Source organism: Marmota monax, unplaced genomic scaffold, assembly GCF_021218885.2.
Source record: "Marmota monax isolate L192 unplaced genomic scaffold, Marmota_monax_Labrador192_F-V1.1 WCK01_AAM20220418_F8-fsc00124, whole genome shotgun sequence".
Taxonomy (NCBI): domain Eukaryota; kingdom Metazoa; phylum Chordata; class Mammalia; order Rodentia; family Sciuridae; genus Marmota; species Marmota monax.
Window position 1 is genome coordinate 1,443,903 of NW_026692505.1, and position 24,004 is coordinate 1,467,906.

Consider the following 24,004-nt stretch of genomic DNA (forward strand, 5'->3'; position numbering starts at 1 on the left):
GGGTTTGTAGATCTCCATGAGCCAAAATCTCTTTAGGCTCCAAAAAGCCACTATCATAACCCCCAGGGCTCCCTGCCTCATATCACCAAGTGCTCTGCTTCCTAACCGTAGCCGCCTGTCATCTACTTCTCTGTTCAGGGCCCATTTGGGCTGCCATCTTCCTCTAAAGTGCATTACCATTTCTTTTCCTTCCTTAACCTATTCATGGTCCTTAGTAACCATTTTCAAAGGCCATACCTACTAGAAACCAGCTGTAATGGAGTGGTTATTGTACTACCCATAGTCTTTTGTCTCATCCTGAAGCTCATTTGCAGCCTCTGTAGACAGTTATGATTCAAAATGAAAGCATCTAACTCAAACACCTGTGTTTCTACCTTGTGGATTTTCTCTGCTGGCATGTGCTTGATCAGAGGAGGGACAAGCCACACATATAGGAGTGCCCAGGAGATAAGGCACCCAAGAGAGGTTTTCAACCAAAAGTTGGTAAATACCCTAGCTTCCCTACTTCTCACTGGAACAAATCTGAGGCATGTTCCACCAGTCTACCATGATGTCCCCCAGTGAGACTAAGTGCCAGAACACCAGTGACAACCTGCTCATCTTCTCTAGCTTTTCTCATTTCTGCAGCTTACCTCCATACCTTCTCATTATACTTTCTGTGAAGAGCCTGCAAATTCACTTATTGTATTTAAATTAGTTTCAGTTTCTGCTTTTGGGAAACCCAAATGAAGACACAAGCATATTGAGGAAAAATGGCACTTTTGATAGAGCTGCCAACATTCAGGGCCAGCTAGTATCTAGGCCAACAGCATAAATTTCCAGCATGGACCCCTTTTCTCTAGATACCCAAGGACCGTGTCAAGGCAAACAGCACAGATCAGTTTAAACTACACCACAGTAAGTCACAATAATAGAAATTGATGAGAGACTATCCTTGTTGACAAAAGGATGATATTTACCAGAAGAGGGCCCTAGCTATAGGGCATTAGACAAAGTGTAAGTTCTTTACATATGAACAAAAAAGTTTAAAGTTGCTTTTGTGCATAAAAGGATACTATCAATAAAATAGACAATTCATGGCATGGGACAAAACATTCACTAATTGATAAGAGACTAATATTCAGAATATATGAAGAATACCTACAACTCAACTACAGGCTTCCAAACAAATTCCAAAAGATGATCAATGTTTCCAGTCATAAGGAAATGCAAATCTAAATCACAAAGAACTACCACTCTATACCTATCAGGATGATGATTATTTAAGAAATAAAAAGAAAATAACAAGAGTTGTAAAGATTTGGAGAAATTGGAACTTGAGCCTTGCTTATGGATATGTAAAATGGTATATAGCCACTATGGAAAACATTACAGCATTTTCTTGAAAGATTAAACAATAATTCACTTTTAGATGTATATCCAAAATAACTGAAAACAGGGACTCAGAAATATTTGTACCCTGATGTTCACAGCAATATTATTCACAACAGCCAAAAGCTTAAAACAACTCAAATATCCACTGATAGCTAAGTGGATGAATAAAATGTAGCATGTACTTACAAGACAATACTCAGCCTCAAAAAAGGAAGGAAATTCTAACACATGCTACAACACTGATGAAACTGGAAAACATGCTCAGTGTAATAATCCAGGCACAGATGGACAAAAATTATACAATTCCACTTACATAAGATGCTTGGAGTAGCCAAATTCATGGAGAAAATAGAATGGTGGTTCCAGGGGCTGGGAAAAGTGTGAAAAGAGTTACTGTCTAATAGAATAAAAAATTTCTGGAGATGGATTGTGCTAAAGGTAGTTAAAGACTTTAAACTTAAAAATGGTTGAAATGGTAAAATTTGGTGTGTTATGTATATATGTGCGTGTGTGCGTGTGTGTGTGTGTTTGTGTGTGTGTGTGTAGGTCAGATTTCTGGATCCTGGCTTGGAGCTCAACTTAATGTAAAAGTTATGATACTGAAGATGGATCATATTCCCATCACTAGAGGGCGAAGTCTGTTCATTTTCAACATTTTAAAAAGTACATATGTTTTAAAAGTTAAATGATGAAATTTCAATGAAGGTACACAAAAACTTGATTTTATGGTATCAACTCCTTCCTCTTTATGAAGTGAAGAGGGGAAGGGAACTTTCAAAGCTGGTGAGAACCAAAGCAGGCCCCAAGTTCACCTGGTCCCACCAGATCAAGACCTGCTGCTTGTTAGGAGTTACCATTTGTGCAGGATATTTATTCTTATGCTATATTATCGACAGGTATTGTAGCCAGTTTCCAAATTTGGCCCACAATGAACCATGTCTCCATTCAGACCTACATGCTGTCCCCTCCCACATTCAACCTGGGCTGGTACCATGACTTGTTCTAACAGATAGAATGCTCTGAAAGTGATGTTGTATAACTTCAGGGGTGAAAACATAAGAGGTCTGCAGCTTCTGCATGCTTCACATTGGAAAACTCCATTATAAACCTGGACATCCTGTGTTAAGAATGCTCAAGGAACAACAGAAAGAGGAAGAACTAAGGTTCTAACCAGTATCCTCAAAGGTACTCCCAGCCAACAAACCATCACCAACTTTTTGAATGAGGCCAGCTTGTACCTTCTGGCCATATCACCCCAGTCAACTCATAGGAGATGTCCAGTCAACTCACAGGATGACACAAATAAAATGCTATTTTAAGTCTGAAGTTTTGGGTGGGTATTAACAACAATGGATAACAAATGGGAGGGGGGAAAATCCCCTTACCTGTTAGGCTGGAAAGAGACTTGATCATAACCTGTGAGTTCACACAAATCTTTCTCAAGCTCTCGGAATAGTTGCTGGTATCCTTGAGCTTGGTCCAGAGGCACAAAGGGGTGGATGTTTGCAAATTCTTTCCATGTGATGGGCTAAACAGCAAGAGAAGAGGCCAAAAATACATATGTGAATATTGTAATTGTAATAACAACTTTAAGGATAATGATGGCAATACCTAGCACCAAAAAATGCCTCCTCTTTGCTGGAGACTGTTCCAAGCACTTAAATATATTAATTCACTTAGTCTCACACAATCTTATTAAGTCACTATCTTCACTGTACATGCAACATACAGGACACAAAGGGAACCTATAAAAAAGTCTTTACACCTTTTCAGGGATAAAAAGGCCCCCAAGTAGATTTATATCCATGAAAACACAATGAGTTTGTTCAAACTCTTACATGCACATGTATTATTCTGTCTCATCATTAAGCAGAATAATGCATAAATGTAAAAACAAATATTTCCTTTTAAAATAGAAAATTATTTTCTCTGCCTAGTGTAATTTGTCACATTAGAATAATCCCATAAATAAAAGGTATAAATTAACTTTCTTAGAAGGATCCTGGCCTTGGAGATACTTATCAACCAAAACACCAGGTTACAAAATCCTCTGTTGGCATTTGGAAAAAATTTAAGCCTCAAATTCATATCCACTCCCACATTTTTTTTCATTTAAAAAAATTTGTTCTTTTTAGTTATACATGACAGTAGAATGCATTTTGACATATTATACATATATGGAGTATAACTTCCCATTCTTGTGGTTGTACATGACATGGAGTTACATGGGTCATATATTCATATATGAACTGAGGAAAGTTATGTCCTATTCATTCTACTGTCTTTCCCATTCTCATCCTCCCATACCCTTCTTTTTTTTTTTAATTTAAACTTTTTTTTAAGTTGTAGATAGACACAATACTTTTATTTATTTTATGTGTTGTTGAAGATGGAGCCCAGTGTCTCACACATGCGAGGCAAGCACTTTTCATTGAGCTACAACCCCAGAGCCAAATTCATACCCTCCTAACACAATGATTTGTAGAAAGAAGGCTTAAGTTTCTTAATTCTACTTGAGGTTAACAACTACAAATAGATAAAATTAGTTTTTATTATGATAAATTTAAAAAACAAAACAAAACAAAACAAAAAAACATCAAGCTGACACAATGGAACATGCCTGTAACCCCAGAGACTTCAGAAAGATCCCAAGATCGAGGCCAACTTGGGTACCTTATCAAAACCCTGTCTCAAAATAATAAATAAAGCCAGGCATGGTGATGCATGCCTGTAATCCCAGTGATTCCGGAGGCTTAGGAAGGAGGATTGCAAGTTAGAGGCCAGCCTCAGCAATTTAGTGAGACCCTGTATCAAAATAAAAAAATAAAAAGGTCTGGGGATGTAGTTCAGTGGTAAAGGGTTAAATCCCTAGTACCTAAATAAATAAATAAGGCTAAGAGGTAGCTCTGTGGTAGAGTACCCTAGGTTCAAGTGCCAGTATTGTCAAAAATAAATAAATAAATAAATAAGTTTAAAAAGAAAGGATATGAAGGTATAAATACATCTAATTATTTTAATTTTAAAAAATAATTTTACATAGCAAAGCATGGTAGTACAGGCCTATAGTTGCAATTACTTGAGAGGATGAGGCAAGAAGATTGCTTGAACCCATGAATTTGAGACAAGCCTGGGCAACATTAATAATAATAATAATAATATAGCATGAATAAGGCCCTGGATTTGATCCCCAGCACCATCAACACCCCTTAAAAAAGGTAATTTTTGCCCATATATTTAAATGGTCAAGTTGTGTGAAGTATCATGGTTTCTCCCAGTATTGGTGAACAGCAAGTTAAAGGATTATTGAAGTGATTATTAAGTAATAGCCCTGGTAGATTTCTCTAGATACCAGTTTCTGTACAAACTGGAAAACTGTACCTAGTAAATAGCCTAGTAAATACCCTCAGAAGTAACCTACTTACTGTGAGTTCAGATGAGCTATTGAGCTTCATGGTACAGGATCCCTTTAAGAAGAACATCCAACATTTATCACATTAGTGATTTGCTACAGTCCATCATCAACCCTCCTCTATCCCCACCTGGCCGCCCCTTTAACCCTCTTGCAGTGTATTAGATATGACCCAAATGGGATCAGATCAGGGCAGGACTAGAGGTAAGAAGGAAGGCCACAAACAACTACCAGTGGAATCATGCTGTGAACAAGGGAAATGTCTTTGTTCTCTAGTTTCTTCATGTACCGGACAATATTTGTTTCTGAGTGATAGCTGTGAACACAAGATACATGGTCAGGGCCAACAAAATCAGATGAGTCCACGCACATCCCCCTGAGACACACTGACATCTACCTTCAAAATATAGAGAAATTTTGGACACAGGCAACATGTCAACTCTGCATCAGAAGGAAGGGTACAGAACCCCTGACCACAGAGAATGCCTGATTCAAGAAGCTGCCTGTGGGCATGAAGAAAGGAAGTTGGGAAGAAGAGAAGACAGGGCTCCTAGGTGAAAACTTCAGCCTGGCAATTATATCTCCAAACTCCCCTCTCCCCCAACAGTGCCAGCAGAGTGGGTCCACCAGGTAACAAGGAACGCTTGGTCCAAATCAGGAATGAAATCATTAGGGCGCTGATTTTCAGTAGGTGTGGCTGTGCCACAATGACCCAGACCCTATCACAATCAGCACAGAAGCAGCTCCCTACTGGGCTCCCTAGCTTATGGCTATGACACAAAACGCAGATGTCACACAAGCCACACAAACCTGTTGAACACTTGATGTGTGAGGAATGGGCTAGTTCTCTTGAATGCAGATCCTGGAATACCTCTCCATTCCTCTCCCATGCTTTCAGCCACCAGTTCCTGCACAGAGAGACAAAAGAAACTAAAGGCCAGAACTGTGCCTGGAACCACAGTGGACATCCAGGCTTTCAGATGGCTAGGCCACAAAACATGCAAAATGATCAACCACATCCCTTTAAAAGCCAAAACTATTAAACTCTTAGAAAAAAATATAGAAGCAAATCTACATAACCTTGGGTGTAGTGGTGGTTTCTTACATATGACACCAAAAGCAAGAACAGCAAAAAAAAAAAAAAAAAAAAAAAAGTAGATAAATTGTGATTGCAGTAAAATAAAAATCATTTGGGCTAGGAGTATAGCTCAGTTGGCCTTGGATTCTGTCCCTAGCATCACAAAGATAATTAATTAAAAACATTTGTCCATCAAAGGACACTATCAAGAATGACAAGAGAACCCACCAAGTAGGAGAAAATATTTGCAAATCATGTATCTGATAGGAATTTAATATCCAGAACATGTAACTAAATACATGGCTTGCTCTTCATTTTTTCCCCAGGCTTAGAGTATGGCCATCTTGAATCCTACATGAGTGGCTCCAGAAATATTCTTCAAATGGATAGACCAAATAAATGTGATTAAATTTTGCACAGTGTTCTAGGGGGAAGATTACTCAGTCTGTTTAATTAATAAATGAAGTTCAAAAGAGCATATTGTGAAGCTGCTTTGGTAATTTATGATTAGTATCTGGGTGCTGCAGTCCTCTTCCAAAGAGAGCACACACAGGCAACCAAGATGGCAACATTCAGCACTCTGGGGATATTTCTACTTCTGCAGTATGATTTTCTTTCATTAACTTATTCAACAAATAGTCACTGAGTGATTATTATGCACCAAGCAGTGCAGTGTCTAGGTAGCTGCTGACTAACTCTCCTCCCACGGAACCAGAACCCTGCTCCTGGCTTTTCTTTGCTACTTTATTATTTTAGAAACCAACTCAGTCATCCTGAAGTGATTACATTTCTTGATCCTCTTGATCTTTGTGGCTGTTTCCCCCCAGTGTTTGCAATACCTCTAAACCCACCTTCCTTCTCCATTGTGCCATGTGGGATAACAGCTACTTATCTTTGAGATCTTAGCTTAGACCAAATCAATGCAAACCTTGGTGAGGAGCACACCCTCTGTGCTCCCAGAGCACCTTCACACATCACCTAGCATATCACCTGGACTGTAATGCTGTGCTTGCGTGTCTGGATCCTCTCTGGACTATGCTCAGTGAGGGCAGGGGCCGCGCACAATTCCCCACTGGATCCTCAGGGCCTAGCATAGTATCTGGCACATATTAGGTCCTCAATAATTATTTATAAATAAATGAGTATCATAACTTTTCCATAGAATTGACATAAACAAGATGCTAACATCATGAATCTTTGTATTTGGAATAGTTTCAATTAAACATCATTAATAATACTTCCAACTAGCCTGGCTGCATGGTCCTGGCTGGGGCCCTACAGCAATGGCCTTTAGCTGTCAGCAGTCACAGGAACAAGGGACAGTCAGTGGTGTAATTTTAACAGCAGGCTGCCCAATGTCATACCTGGGCACTCTCTCCCTCACACTCTTTAACACCCCCTAAGAGTCATTACAAGGAATGCATGATTTTACTTTACTTACTGCAGATGACTCACAGCCAAAGATCCATAACAAATCATCGAGATCTTTTTCGTTGACTGTTTCATCAAGAGAAATACCAAGCTACAAAAACAAAAACAAAATGAAAAACATCAACTTAAACTCCAAGATCAGTGGAGGAACCCAAAGGAGAGATCAAAGGGGAGAAGGTGGTGGACAAAATTTCTGGCAATCCAAAATATCAATATACCAGTCAATCCAAGTTGACCCTTAGGGGATGGCAACTAGACCAGGCTGAGACTTTACAAGGTTTAGAGTTCTGCAAGCCACTTGTGGATTCAATAGTCCAATGGCTACTGAGTTCAAGGGCACTCCTATTAGAACTAAATATGCTTGACTTTTTCTCCACTTAACTTACTTTATTTATATCAATCATTTAATAGAGACTTGTCCTTGAACAGTGTGTATGAAAACACAAAGACTCAAGAAAGCTGTAAACAAACTATTTGAAAAGGTCCCAATGTTCTAAACTGGTATTTACAAAAACAGGCTGTGCCCAAAGTCCCAACATATTTTTAAATAAAAAGGAAAACTTTTAATGAGAAAAGTCATGAAAAATTAAAGAATTGGTAAAAATACAGAAAAGTTGACTTACTGTGCCATCCTCAAAGAGCCGAAAATTGATTTGCCGCTGGGCAGCCCTGCTCAAGACCTCTTTCACTGAGCAGCCACACTGAACCTTCAAGGTGTCAAAGAACAGGTCATGCTGGAGTTTATGCCCTGCTCGCCTGAGACCTAGACAAGACAGGGAGCCACCAGTTACTGATACAAAAACATGCTCCTCAGCCATTGACATCCCACGGAGAAACAGAGAACTTCTACTATAGACTACTACTGATCCTGGCCAATGTTTTGGGGCTGCTTTAAAAATAAAGACCTTTATTACTAATGCTATAGAAAATTATGAAATAAATACTAAAAAAGAAGAAAGATCATCGTTATCACCAACAAGAAATCAGTACTGCTTACATTTTGGTGTGTATTCCTCCAGAAATGGTGACGGTAGGGGTGGGGGAGGGAGATGAGGTATATATATTTTGTTACACTTTTTTAGAGCTAAAATATGAGTATCTTTGTTTTTCTATAGATTTATATCCATCATTATTTTCAATGACTGTGTAAGGTCAAACATGGATATACCATAATTTAGTTGCATAATTAAACTTTATCATGTATAACAGATCTTTATTTTTCCCCCCTTGTGTTCTTCCAAGCTTCTGATTAAAGGAAAAGAATAAAAAGAAAAAAAAAAGGAAAATGTGTCTAAAGTCCATCAGTGTTAACTCCCTGTGACAGGGATGAAGGAAAATAATTTAATAGTTTAAAAAATAATAATGTTGAAAACTCTCCACAAAAGACTGAATGTAAAACTAAAAAATGTTTCAATGGGCATGCTTTACATACTTATTTTATTATGAATTTTAGATATATCCCTAGAAATTTAATTTCTAGATAAAATTATAGGGATATTTTTAAAGCATTTGATATGTAAAGTGCCATCATACCCATATGTTATCAGCATTTCTTATTTATTATGGTACTGGGGACTGAACCCAGAGGCACTCTACCATTGAGCTACATCCCCATCCCTTTTTTACTTTGAGACAGGATCTTGCTAAATTGCAGAGGCTGGCCTCAATCTTGCAATCCTCTTGCCTAAGCCTCCCAAGTCACTGGGAGTATAGGCATGTAGACTGCCCCCTCAGAATTCTTCTTAGTCTTTGCCAAAGTGATAGATAAATACTACTTGTATTTCCTTGATTAATAGTGAGGTTGAAATTTTGTATATTCATTGGCCATTTACTTTTATATTTCTTTCTAAATTACATTTAGTGTCCTTTGCTCATTTTTCCATCAGAATGTTAATTTTTTTCTGTGTTTAGGGGTATAGAGAGAGCACAGTATATATTAAAACTATTCATACTCAGTCTATCATAGATGTTGAAAATATTTTTCCTGGTTTCTCATTTGACTTTTAATTTTGCATTTGGTATTGGACATGCCCCAAATTTCCCATTTTTCTTACTCAGATTTATCAGTCTTGTTATGCCTCAAAATTTTGAAACAGATAACTGACTCACCTTCAGACAAAATCAAAGTGGCATTATGTACCCTCCTAGCAATATGCTTCAGCCCTTGGGAACCATGGTAGATTGCAAACATGGCAGCCATATTTGCCAAGAGGGCCTAAAAGAATAAAAAACATTTAAGGAATCATGTGCAACAATGTCACAGAACTTGATTATTGGGAGGGGGAAATTATACAACTCGTGATGCCAAAACTGAAAACAGGAACAACACAAAATGATCATATTTCCTGCCTTTTTTAATGATAGTTGGGGATCATTGTGAACTGCCTGATTACCTAAGGGTAAAGACCACATCCGAATCACTCTGAAGTCACTATATTAAACCGTCAAACTTAATCATTATAGAGGGATCTCATTAATGCAACATAACCATGACACCCATGAGGGGGACAAGCAGGCTCCTATCCAGCATCAAAAAGCAATATTTAAAAAAAAAAAAAAAAAAAGCAATATTTGATGTTGGAAGACAGTGAAGCAAGAAAACTTTCAGAGGAAAAATATTAGATCTGAGAATTTTATACTCAAATAGTTCTTCAAGAATGAAAGAGAAAAAGCAGCAAACAATTTCTAAATACTCAAAAATTTTCTCAGAGATGCCAGGTGTGGTAGAGCATGCCTATAATCCCATAGACTGGGGAGGCTGAAGCAGAAGGATCACAGGTTCAAAGCCAGCTTCAACAACTTAGCAAGGTCCTAAGTAACTTAGTGAGACCCTGTCTCTAAATAAAAATAAATAAATAAATAGGGCTAGGGATGTGATTCAGTGGTTGAATGCCCTTGGGTTCAATCTCTGGTTTAAAGATAAATAGATAGATAGATAGATAGATAGATAGATAGATAGATAGATAGATAGATAACTCAGGAAATACAATTCTCCTGAGGTCTTAAATAGAACACTAAAAACTGAATTTCACCCAATCAGTAGATGAGCGGAGCTGTGGTATAGCTAATAGAAAAGTGAAAGCTTGTAATGTTATTTAAAGTTCTGCATTTGATCCCCAACACTCCCTCCCATAAAAGAAATGAATGGAGAATTTGTGACCATAGACTGCCAAAACTAAAAATGTGGGAAGAAAAGAAATAAAGCCAAAATGAGCTGGTAGGAGATATACTGGATGACCCAATGAAAACAAGGTCATTTTCTCAAGTAATCTCTCGCTTAACCATTGGATTGAGGTTTCAGAAAAATATTTATAGGAAAGTGTGAGTTGCGTGTTACAGAAATAAGAAAGAAAGAGCATTGGAACCTCACTGAGATAAGGGACCCCTGTGTGAGGGGGTCCTGAATGAGGAACAAGAGATGACCCACTGTGATAGCATCTGGAGTAGGGGAGAGAGAAAAAGAAGGCAGCTAGGGTCAGAAGCCAAAATGAATGGTGTCTCAAGAGAAAATGATGGAGGCCCACATCCTACTTCTCCTCTTGGTCTCATTCCTCACTTGCTTTTTCACCCTAGAACCTACCAAAGAGCAGCATTCCAACCATTCACTGTCATCCCAGGTAACTGGTCCAAATTCAAGTCTCTCATTTGCTACCTGCCCAGCCCACTCTACTCTCCCACGGTCCCTCCTCTCTCATTAGAGTGATCTCTAATGTACTAGGTAAGCAGTTCAAGGTCTACCTACCTTCATGGCAATCTCTCCAGGATGGGAAGGAGCATTTCACAAAACAGACACCGTACTCAACTGAGAAATACAGTAAACACTTTAAAGTTGAATAATGCTCAATGTGGGATCTGTTTTTGCTAGGTACACCTTTTCTCTGCTAGAAGAAATCTCTCTATGGGGCCATTGCAAAACAAGAAACATTTTGGAAATAATTTCATAAAGGAAGTTAGCAATCAATGAAGAAAATGAGGAGGAAAAGACATCATCAGAGAAAAAAGAAAATAGACTTTCCTGAACTAGAAGCTCCCAGGAAAGCACTGACATGCTTATAGACTCCATACACCAATCAGAGATAAATACAGAAGGATCACAGCACATTGCTGCTGTGGAGGGGGCCAGCATGAAGTAGAGAATCCATGGCACAGTGTGCTCAAATGCCCACGGCCATGCTGCCAGGGAACAGAAACCAGGCCTGATATTCATAGAACATCCTGGAAGCCTCCTTCACTTCAGCCTTCTGGAGGCTGGTTCATGTCCCTTTTTAGTTTAGAAATGAGTCTTTCCATAACCAGGAGACTATATGACTGGACAACTATATGAGTGTACAACAAATTGATAAGAAGTATAAAATCACTTCTAAAAATCTATGAAAAGGGTAAAACCCAGTGGTATAGCACTTACCTAGCATTTGTGAAGTCCTGGGTTTAACCCCCACTGATGTAAAATAAATAAATAGATCAATAAATAAAACAATAAATAAATAAATAAAACTAAACATATGAAATTAAATTTTTTTTACATTAAAAAATGAAAACCCTGGGCTGGGGTTGTAGCTCAGTGGTAAAGCGCTCACCTAGCACATGCGAGGCCCTGGGTTCGATCCTCAGCAACATATAAAAATAAATAAATAAAACAAAGGTATTGTGTCCATGTACAACTAAAAAAAATGAAAAAAAAAAAAAATGAAAACCTGTGGTGCATGCCTGCAATCCCAGTGGCTCAGGAGGTTGAGGCAGGATGATCAAAGGCAGCCTTAGCAAAAGCAAGGTGCTAAGCAATTCAGTGAGATCTTGACTCTAAATAAAATGCAAAATAGGGCTGGGGATGTGGCTTACTGGTTGAGTGCCCCTGAGTTCATTCTCTGGTACTAAAAAAAACTTTTGAAAAGCATAATTTTTTTTTTTAGTACTCAGTATGAAAAAGCATCAGAATAGCAAAATAAGATCAGAGAAACAAAGAGACCAAAAAAAATTTCAAATTTTTTTGATATAATCAAGGTATTTTAAAAATTAAAGGCAACAAATAATCATAAAAAAATATTCAAAATCATGAGTTACTAGGGAAATGCAAATCCAAAGCACAATGAGGGCTGGGGTTATAGCTTGGGTAGCACACTTGTCAGGCATGTGTAGGGCACTGGGTTAGATCCTCAGCACCACATAAAATAAATAAATAAAAAAAATAAAGGTATTGTGTCCATCTACAAATAAATATATATATATATATATATATATATATATATATATATATATATATATATATTTTTTTTTTTTTTTTTTTTTTTTTTAAAGCATAATGAGGGGCTAGGATTGTGGCCCAGTGGTGGAGTGCTCGCCTAGCACAGGCGGGACCCGGGTTCGATCCTCAACACCACATAAAAATAAAGGTATTGTGTTGTGTCCCTCTACATCTAAAAAATAAATATTTTTTTTAAAAAAAGCACAATGAGATACCACTTCGTGCCCATTAGAACGGCTAGACCCAAAAAACACAGGCAGTAACAAGTTTTGGGGAAAAAATGGAAAATTTTGAAACTTCATCTTCTGGTAGGGATGTAAAAGAGAGCAACCACTTTGATAAATAGTCTGAAGTTCCTCAAAAACTCAAATATAGACTTTTCATATGACCCAGTAATTCCACTCCTGGGTATCTAACCAAAAGAACTGAAAACATGTTTGCACAAAAACCTGCACAAAAAATGTTCACAGAAATCTTATTTATAATGTCCAAAATTGGAAACAATGCAAATATCCATCAAGTGATTAGTGGATAGACAAAATGTAGTATATCCACACAGGAAGCTATCACTCAGCCATAAAAATTTAAAAAAAAAAAAAACAATTCATGTTACAACATGGATGAACCTTGAAAAGATGCACATTTAAAGAAGCCATGTGCAAAAGCCCATATGTTATACAATCCCATTTACATGAACCATCCAGAGTAAGCAAATCTGCAAAGATGTAGAGTAGTGGTTAGGAGGCTCTTTGAAGGGAAAGGTATGGGGAATGATTGCTTAATGGGAAAAGGTCTCTTTTTGGAGTGATGAAAATGTTCAGAAATTAAATACTCATGATGGTTGCACAAACTTGTGAATATGCTAAAATCCATTGACCTGTATGCCTTAAATTGGTGAATTCTGTGGTGAGTTGTAGCTCAATAAAAAAAAAAAGCTAATGAAATATATATTGTTTCTCAATGCACCTGACTTTGGAAAAGCTAATAAATGAGCAATTTTTGGCTAAAGGTGAGAAATATGAGAACATGATGAATTCCAACATCTGTAATGTCACAAGTTTATAGAAAGATTTTTAAAATAACCCATTAACAGACTTCTAGAAATTTAAAAAAAAAAATAGTCATGCCCTATGAGTGATTCAAAAATAAGACCCCATTTGGACCCCATAATGCCAAGAGGAAAAATGCAGGATTGAGAAGAATATGAAAGAGTTGCTATGAGAAGCAGAAGGCCAGCGACGAACAGCACAATAGGAACAACTCAAAATATATCAGTCATCTCCTAACAAAGAAGGGTAATTTTATGCTCACAAATAGAACAATAGTTATATGAATAACTGCTTTATGCAACAGTTATGAAAAGGAACACATGAAATAGAGATGGAAAATTAGAAGACTACCAAAATGAAAAGACAAAAACCAGATGAAACAGTTTGGCAATTCCAAGGGTAAACATAATTTTTTTTTTTTTTTTTTTTTGGTGGTGCTAGGGATTGAACCCAGGGTCTTGTGCATGTGAGGAAAGCACTCTACCAACTGAGCTGTATCCCCAGCCGTGGCAAACATAATTTTAATAATTGCTTTCTTAAAAAAATTGCCACCAGCTGGGCTGGGGTTGTGGCTCAAAGGTAGAGCACTTGCCTAGCAAGTGTGAGGCCCTGGGTTCGAGGCTGTGGCAAGAGGATCAAAAGTTCAAAGCCAGCCTCAGAAATTTAGTGAAGTCTTAAGCAGCTTGGTGAACCCTGTCTCAAAAAGTGCTATGGATATGGCTCAGTGGTTAAGCACCCCTGGGTTTAATCACTGGTTACCAAAAAAAAAAAAAAAAGGTGGTTTTACAACTCAAAGTAATGAAATATGAGTTATATGTGAACTGGAATAGTTTAAGAAGGAGAAACTTTTCTTCCTTGAAGGTAGCCCAAGTTCCCCTGGAAGATGAATTTTAACCCTGGAAGCAGAAAACTGAGTCCCTGAATGGACTTAGGACCAGACACCACTTCTGGAAGGTCATGGGCAGGAGCAGATAGCTCCCAAGGAAGAGAAGATACAGAAGCAGAGAATTTAAAAAACGGAACAGAAATTACAGAAAGGAAAGGCATCATATAAAGATCAATTTATTGTTCAATGCAAGTAAAGCATTTAACAACTGGTTCCTTCCTCTGCCACTGGATGATCAGAAGATCTTTCACCTGAAAAAGGGCAGCCACCTTCCTGAGGCAAAAAGTAATGCAAGAAAAATAACAGATGAAAATTATCAAGACCAGTGGCTGTAGAACCAACTACAGAAAGACCTTATTATCCTCTGCCTCTGTGGAAACGTGTTCTAAAACCTCTTGGCAATTCTTGGAGCCAACACCCTCTGAAAGAAAAATTCCATACCTCCCACTGAGGTGTCTGTGAGATTTTTCACTTTCCCCAACCCCTAATGGAAAAGATGCACCTAGCATGGATACTATGCTCAGGAGGGGTCTTCTACCTTGTCCTATGAGGTGGCTGGATTTCAAAGCCCTCTTACCTAAGCCTTGGAGCAACTTTGAGGATGGTCAAAAGCTCAGGAAGTGCATCCTTTAATCCCATCCTTTTCAGGAATGCTTTTCATGAGCTCTGAAAGTGCCCCATAGCCAACACCAGTTGGCCAGTATGAACCATCCCCTCCAGAACCTCTGCCTTGCAGACCTCATTCCCAAAGCATGTCCATTCCAGTCCTAAATAGAGTATCCCAATCTCCACCCAGAATGAATCTGCCCGATGGCCAAGAAAGGTACAGACCCTCATCCACATCTGTTATAAACACTCTTAAAATACGTGTAAACAAAAAGTGAAGAGTAGCCCCTTTGTCCCTTGGTCTTAGCCTGTTCAAGATCTGAAGATGTGATTTTTAGGTAAAATAAAAATGAACAATGTTTTTTGTTTTTTATTAAAACACTTATGAAGTGAATACATAGGCGATGCATGTGTATACACAGAACATCAGTAAAAGATGTCTATTTTGGTTCTGACAAGACCACAAGACTTCCTATTAAGATCTTGTCCTTCTAGTGTGCGCACTATTCAGCAGGCGGTGAATGAGTAATCAAAGGAGTGAATGAATGAATGAGTAGCTCACTCCTATAGATTGTAAGGTAGCTCTCTTCTGCAGATTAGCAGGCAGGTCAGATATGTGATTTACCTGAGCTGTGCAGATGTTGCTGGTAGCTTTGTCTCTCCGGATATGTTGCTCCCTGGTTTGAAGAGCAAGACGATACACTTCTTTCCCGGTGGCATCCCTGGACCAAGATAATGTGTCCAGTTAGCACAGGTAATTGTAACACTAGGAGGTGCCATAAACCAGCTTCTTTCCTTCTCAGATAAACTGAATTCAGAAAATTTACTTGGGTGTGAGTTCAAAAAGAAATTTCCAAAACTTTCTCTTCTAAATAGGACTAACTGGTATATATTTTATACTTTTGAAGCACTGAGACATATACAATGAGGCTAGAAATGTGGAAATAAAATAAAAGTTTCCAGGATTACCCTGCCTAATATAATGTTAAATTAAATTTCACTCTGAGCTTCTCAGCAACAGATGAAAAACAAAAATACTTGAAAAATTGAAATTGTTGTACCAGAAGTATGAAAAGAACTGAATGGCTATTAACACACACACACACACAAAAAAAAAAAAAAAATCATAATAGTCTTACTGCTTGTCTCTAAAATTTTCCCCTCCCTAATACAATTGGAAATTTTTATAAGAATCAGTCTTAATCTTTATTTCATCAACCTATAACTTATGGGACCTACTTTTCAGAAAGATAAAAAGTTCATTATCAAAATCAGTCAATAAGCCAGGCATGGTGGCACTTGCCTGTAATCCCAGAGACTTGGGGAGGTTGAGGCAGAAGGATTGTGAATTCAAAGCCAGCCTCAGCAACCTAGGGAGACCCTGTCTCACAATAAAGAATAAAAAGAGCTGGGGATGTGGGTCAGTGGTTAAACTCCCCAAGTTCAATCCCCACTACCAAAAAAAAAGAAAAAAAAAATCCATTTAAAAAAATCAGCCAACAGTAACTAACACACTAACTTTTTAAATTAGAAAGCCTTCTGCCTCATCCCTGATGAAGAAAGGGCATCAATAAGATAAGTTCATGCAAGAGTAGTTGATGAGACTATTTCTACACTAAAAAGCTGTTACACAAATTTAGAGTATTTTAAAATTTTATATCACCCTTACATCACTTATGTTCAACAGTCGAGCTTTTAGCAAAATGATTATGCTAAATTTCCCCAGTAATATTCCTGGCAGTCCTCTGAATTCTTCATCTGAGAAGCTTCATGAATGAGAAGCACTTGAGAAAGTACATCTGAAAATTACTTCAATGTCAAGTGGCAGACGCCTCTGGGAAGTGACAGAAATCACTTAATGTGATCTTTGTCATCTCTCATTGCACTTTTCTTTACATAACTATATGGTATGAGAATACTTATGATAAACTAGGTAGACACAAAATGCACCTAAAATATTTAGTGTCTCAAGGTTTTCGTCAACCTAAATGAATGCATTTACATGAATAAACACCAATATATGGTAAATTATACACACACTTCTTCAAATATGTACAAAATTTAGGGTGTTTGAGAAGTACTACTTCATATCCCAGACTCTCCCATCTTAATCTGTACTGTACATTTGTTTCATTAACTCAACATTTGTGATCAGAAGGAACAGGAAAGGAACCACAATAAGGGGGGGGGCGGGGGGGGGGCAACAGGAGCTGCTTTACCTTGTTACCCCTACCATCCTTCCAGGCATCATCCTCACCAAGCTTTCTCTGACAGCAAAAAAGGCTGCATGTGGTCCACCGTAGCCCAGTGGCACTCCAAATCTCTGTGAGTTGCCCAGGGCGATATCCACCCCAAACTCTCCTGGTGGCCTCAAGATACACAGGGCTAGAAGGTCCGTAGCACAGCAGGTCAGGGTCTGGAAAGAAAAGAAAGGGTGGAGTTGCTGCCTTCGCCTGAGAGCAGAGCACATAATAACTAGATCTACAACAGCTGGTTCATGTTCAGTGAAGTCCATTTGCTCCTTCATTCTTTGAACAAATATTCAGAGGGCCTGCTATTTTATTTATGAACAAAATATATCAAGAGAAAGGAATAGGTAGGAGTTTCTCCATTCCTTGTGATAATGGTAAAGAAATTAGACATCAAAAGATGGATAGATAGACAGACACAAGATGGGACACACCTCCCTGAACTCCCCCAAGGAGGTCGGCCTACCCCAGTCTCATGGGCTCTCTCCACAAGTTCTGTAAAGTCTTCCACCTTCCCCTCAGTATCTGGGTATTGGAACAACACCCCACTGACATCTTTTCCACTAAAGTCCATTTCATGGGGTAACTTCAGCTCAATGAGGACTCCACGGTATCTGGAAAAAATAAGACAAAGAACAATCATGTTTTGGCTTTACAAGGGAAAATTAAGTGAACTACAGTTTCTTTTCAGTGAAACAGCATTTATTTTATGTGCCCTCCCTTGATGTCCTCCCAGCCCCACCCCACCCCACACCTGGCCCTTCCATGGTAACAGGACTTCACACCAACTCAAGGGCATCCAACAGCTCAGCTTCTTCCCCTCTCTCCTTTCTACCCCTAGCACTCTCCTCCTTCAACCTTTCCATCAGAACCTACTCCTGAGAGAGAACCAGGAGCACCACTTCCTAAGGCAGAAGGAAAAACAGCTGAAACCACAGAGCCACCACCACTTTGACCTTGGATCAGTTTTAGGAGGTAATTGGGAAAACATCAGTAAGGTGAGGAGGAAGAATTTCCCTAGATTTCTAAACTCTAACTATAATCATATGTCAGAAAACCTTCTGAAGGGGTGCAGGATGGTGGTGTGGGATGGGGGAGGAACACCTGATGTTTCCAAAGGAGAAAGCAAACGCACACAAATGGGGGTGGTGTTAGGTTTGTGCATCTGATTACAGAACTAAACAAATGCAACACACCTTACATCAGTTTACACCTCAGTATTATGTAGATTCCCCATAAATGATGTTTACAGAGGACACATAAAAAAATCATAATACTATGGGTGAGTTCTATTTTTCCCCTTTGTTTTTTAAAATTTCTGAAATACTATTTACATATATATGTATTTTTTAAATGAAAAGACAATGAAACAGCTTGGTCAATTACCATGAAACAAAGCAACTAAACCCACTATGTATCCCTTTGATTCTGACAGTGAGGTTAACAGAGAAACCCCTGGAAGAAAGTAGGACGGAAAGTAAAGCACAATGATCCTAATTAAAAGCATATTCACCTCCAATCAGGTTACAAGTGACAAAGAACAAGAGATGAGTGTGATATTACCCTGGGTTTAAAACAGATAAAGTTAATTACTTGGCTCGAGTCTGGATGACAGCTATTGTTTGTGGGTGGCAACGAGGGTCGACAAAAAATTTCCTCCTCTTGTTGTGTCTATTGAAAAGAAAAAGCACATTCAAACATGAACATTAAAAAATCAAAGTATCCGAGAATGCAAAGCAAACATGGCACTTAGGGAAAGACTGAGCATAGTACAAAAAGTACCAAGTCATTAATTCCTAATGATATTGACTGTGATTCCACTTAAATCAAATTCCCATTCTAACCCCATTTAGTAAAATCAGTCTTAAAAAGGCGCATATATATATATATATATATTTTTTTTTTTTTTTCTTTTTGGTATGAGGGATTAACCCAAAGACACTTTACCACTGAGCTCTAAACCTAGCCCCTTTTATTGTTTTTTAATATTGAGACAGGGTCTTGTTAAGTTGCTGAGGCTGACCTTGAACTTGCAATCTTCCTCAGGCTCCCAAATTGCTGGGATTATAGGCATGCACCCTACACCTGGCAAAACAGCTCAAATTTTTAAAAAAAATATATCACAATAAGACAGAAAGGTCAATGGTTAGATATAAGTGAAAATTTTTAAAAATCTTATAAATAAATACATCTTAGAATTTTATTGGCATAAGGAGCATTTTAAAAATATATATCTAAATCAAGTTCCTTCACTCATACAAAAGGAAAAAGACTTAGGTTGTGAGGTACACAGGACCACAAAGAGTAGAATGGAACCTGAACCCTGGGAGCTCTCTACCATCCCATGGTTTCAAGCAACAAAACTGGGATGGATGCTCAGAGTTCGGTATCATGAGCACATTAGGATAAAAAGAAAAGGGGTGGGGAGGGGGGATATGTGTGCATTGTGCTATACACTTAATATCCAGAAGGAGACACAATGGATAATCAACAATGGCTTCAGGGGACTAAGAAAAGAAAACAGCAGGTTTTACTTTTACTTATATCCCACTCAACTTTCTGAAATTTTTTCCAAAATTTTACAATAAATAAAATTAATAGAGGAATTGGCAGAGTTGGGAAAATACAAAAATGATTCGTTATCCAATGCACAGTGCTCTTAATAGTTTGAATCTAAATAAACCTGGAGAAAAAGCTCTCTGAGAGCCTAAATGACCTGAGGTACAAACAGAAACAGCACTATTTAAATATTTTTGCTAGCGCTTGTCTCCGTGGCATAATCGGTTAGTGCGTTCGGCTATTAACCGAAAGGTTGGTGGTTTGAACCCACCCAGGGACGAGGATGTGTATTTTGTGAACCGTGAGGGTAGCCCAGAAATAGACTTTATGGTTGTTATCGTTGTCTTCATCCTTAGCCGATTCACCCCCTGCTTTTAAAAGGGAGGGGAGGAGTAGGGGGGATAGGAAGGGCAGCAGAATAGAATAGACATTATGATGGCTGTATGTATGTAGGTGACTCTATGACCAGTGTGATTCTGCAATCTGTACAATTAGAAAAATGAGAAATTATACCCCAATGATTCAAATGTATGAATTGCCAAAATCATTGTAATGTCATGTGTAGCTAATAAAATAAATAAATATAAAAAATATTTTTGCTACAAATAAAAAGCACACACCTAAGCTCTTAGGACTGCTTTTCAAGAGTAAATATAAATGCAGACACCAAGGAATGAGAATGAAGGGAAGACACAAGTCAGGCATTTGCAGAGTGTGAGCGAGCACAGCCCATGGATACTGAATATATCAGGGTAGGAAACCCCTGGGCTCCACAAGTGTGAGGTGAACTTTTCCACATAGAAAAAGAGGCAGGGGGAGGTGGGCATGGTGATCCAGCCTGTATCCCAGTGGCTCAGGAAGCTGAGGCAAAGCCAGTCTCAGCAACTTAGTGAGGCCCTAAGCAACTTAGTGAGACCCTGTCTCTAAATAAAAAAATTTGTAAAAGGTCTGAGAGCTCCAGCTCCAGCTCCAGCCAGAGCTCCAGCTCAGTGGTTAAGCACCCCTGGGTTCAGTCCCTAGTAAAAAGAAAAAGAGGGAGAGGGAGGGGGAGAGAGGATAGATGGTAGGAACAGGGAGTTGAAATCAGTGAAAAACTGAGAATAACCAGGTACACTGACTCATGCCTGTAATCCTAGCTACTGGGCAGGCTGAAGCAGGAGGATCCCAAGTTTGAGGACAGCTTGGGCAAATTACCCAGGCCCTATCTATACCCTTGTCCCTGTCTTTGTTTCTGTCTGTCTGTCTCTCTCTCTCCAAATACATATACATACATATGTTTTATTTTTTTAAAGGGCTGGGGATATAGTTCAGTGGTAGAGCACTTGCCTAACACACTTAAGTCCTTGGGTTCAAACCCCAGTACCACACAATTGAAAAATGATAATAAAAGCTGAGAATAGTTACCAAGGGTTAGATGGATGGCACTCCTTTGTGGCTGTCCATCCCCCACAGAAGGAAGAACCTGAACGCACCTTAAGGCTGCTCAGGGAGCAGAAAGGCCTATGGCTGGAATCCACCATAGGGACCTCCACACCTACTGAGGGAGTTTGGGCCTCTCCTTTCCACCCCCAGATCTGTCGGACCCAAGAAGTAGAACTCCATGGGCATTTGGGATCAGACGGACACACCATGAAATGGGCAGATTTCCCAACCAGAGGGCCATCGGCATGAGAATTCTAGCAGGAAGGTATGTTCTAACACACTCACGAGGCAGAGAATTAAGGAAGGAGAGGAAATGAAGAAAAATTACCACAACCCAGTAACTACTTCTAAAACTGAATCCTCAGGAAATAATCAGAAGTTTTGACAATGATTTATTACAGGGGTGCACCTGAAGTGCTATTACTAATAATAAATGATGGAAACAAAGAATAGGAGGACATGAAATAAACCACATGCTTCCAAGAAAGTGAGTACTACCATGGAGACAATATAGCATAGAAAGCAGGCTAAGGAAATCAAGAGATGTTCACAATATATTGTAAAATAGGAAAAGAAAACAAGGTTTAAAAAAAAAAAACACTGATATTAAATGTAACCTGAGTACAATATCTTCATAAAAGAGTGTGATACTTATTACATACTACATTCCAAATTAACCAGTTCCTCCCAGTATCCATTTGTCCCTTCACCTAAAGTAACAGAATCCCAACATGTTGGGTGCAGCAATGTGCCCATCTAAACATAACTTATTTCCCCAGGTCACCTGCAGAAAAGGGTGACCATTGAAGTATAAGTGAAAGTTGTTGAGTGGGGGCTTCCAAAAATCTTTTTTAAAGAGGGCATATATAGCTAGCAGTCCCCTGTATCCTTGGCTTCTTCCTGAGTGCAGATGTGACAGCCAGAGCTCCAGCAGCCATAAAATTCCTGAACATAATGTTACCTCTGATCTTAAAATTATGTAAGATAAAATGAAATGTCTTTCCTATATGTTAAGCAATAGTGGCTTTTATTATATCAATCAGACCTTTTGGTTACCTCAGCTAACTAATGCAATGTTACTGATACGCTGTTTCTCATGTGTACCAATTTGTGTGTGAGAGAGAGACAAGTCACAAAGGCACTGACAGGGATAGTGGAGCCTGCTCCCATGTACATCAGGAGAGGGACTGGAGGATGTCCCTGTCCTGGAGGGACTCCCAGGCTGATCCTCTTACCTGTGGCACAGCTGCATTGCCTCAGCAGCTGCGGTCGCCTCGTCCAGCAGGGATGCATTGGCCATGTCCATGCCTGTGATGTCACACACCATGGTCTGGTAGTTGAGTAAACTCTCCAACCTCCCCTGAGACACCTCTGGCTGGTATGGGGTATACTGGGTGACCCTGGGAGGGAAATACAAGACCATGCCCAAACTGTGTCTGCTGCTCAGAGAGGCTCACGAAATGCCTTCATTTTAGAATTCAGTACCTGAATGTCTTGAGAAATATACATCAATGAGCAACGCTTTTGGCTTTTGTAAGGGAGATTAGAATTAAATCATAGTAATAATATTATCCTTTGTTTGGGGGGATAATCAATACTTATTTTTCTTCTTCTACAATTTTTTTTAACCTATGTTACTATATGGGGGAAGGGTGAGCAGTGGGGAGTAAACTTGGAGTGCTTTGCCATTGAACTACATGCCCAGACCTTTTAATTTTTTGAGAAAGGGCCTCAATAAGTTGTCCAGGCTGTCCTTGAACTTGAAATCTTTCTGCCTCAGACACTCAAGTTACTAGGATTACAGGCATGACCACTGTGCCTGGCAGAACATTACTATTTTAATGATCTTACTGTACAAATGTGTTTCATTTTAAATTATCTCTTAAAATCCACATGAGCCTACCTATGATATTATAAACAGAACTCTCACTTCCTATTATCTTTCCTCGAAATAAAGCACATATCTTTCACAGCTCATAATAGGAAAGCATTCAAGAACCTAGTATCTAATACTTGAAACCTTTTTATATTAAACAGGAGACAGTCTATATATTCCTAGGAAATTAACAGATATCTGTGGGGCATAGGCATGGTGGTACATGCTTATAATCCTAGCAATTTAGGAGGCTGAGGCAGGAAGATTGCAAATTTGAGGCCAGTCCCAGCAACTTAGCAAGATCCTATCTCAAAATAAAAATGTAAAAAGGGTTAGGAATGTAACTCAATGGTAAAGTGCCCCAGGTTCAATGGGGTAGGAGAAGAGGGGGTGGTGAGGAGGAGAAGGAAAAGAAAGAGAAGACGTAGAAGAAAGAATAAATTAATAGACATTTAAGAATTCTCACTAGCTACTAAGTCAATGAAGGTTAACTCCATAGCTATCAAAAAATTCAGGGGTAACAAATGATTAGAAGGCCCCATAGACATGGATTCTAATCTTACGACTGCTAGCTGTCAGCCAAGAATGTGGCTTTAGATATTTGAATTAACCCCTTGAGTTCCTTCATTTTTTTTTCATTTCTTCATTCATTCACCCATCCTCCAGTTTACTATCTTCTTAGTATCAGGAACTATTACAGGTTCATAAACAGCGTGGTTAGTAGTCCCTGATTCCAAGGGAAATACATCTTAAGGGAGAAAAGAGACAATAAATAAAATAATTTCAGATTTCAGAGTGAAATCCTATCACCTTATTTTATTTA

The 24,004-nt window shown here is 38.7% G+C and overlaps 1 protein-coding gene and 1 non-coding gene across 2 annotated transcripts in view; one reads left to right on the forward strand and one right to left on the reverse strand.

The window, feature by feature from the left end:
• Gldc (glycine decarboxylase) overlaps positions 1–24,004 on the reverse strand; it is an 86,236-nt gene that overhangs the window by 34,519 nt on the left and 27,713 nt on the right. Inside the window, exons 4-15 of the mRNA XM_046445817.2 lie at positions 22,541–22,705; positions 18,918–18,995; positions 17,791–17,938; positions 17,295–17,491; positions 15,701–15,797; positions 9,402–9,507; positions 7,916–8,055; positions 7,303–7,383; positions 5,594–5,691; positions 5,015–5,099; positions 4,797–4,838; positions 2,760–2,902 (exon numbers count right to left, since the gene is read on the reverse strand). Coding sequence (XP_046301773.1) covers positions 2,760–2,902; positions 4,797–4,838; positions 5,015–5,099; positions 5,594–5,691; positions 7,303–7,383; positions 7,916–8,055; positions 9,402–9,507; positions 15,701–15,797; positions 17,295–17,491; positions 17,791–17,938; positions 18,918–18,995; positions 22,541–22,705 — 1,380 coding nt within the window. The remainder of the gene's footprint in view (positions 1–2,759; positions 2,903–4,796; positions 4,839–5,014; positions 5,100–5,593; positions 5,692–7,302; positions 7,384–7,915; positions 8,056–9,401; positions 9,508–15,700; positions 15,798–17,294; positions 17,492–17,790; positions 17,939–18,917; positions 18,996–22,540; positions 22,706–24,004) is intronic.
• On the forward strand, positions 20,090–20,163 carry Trnan-auu (transfer RNA asparagine (anticodon AUU)). Its single transcript has one exon. It is a non-coding gene; the product is annotated as a tRNA-Asn (tRNA).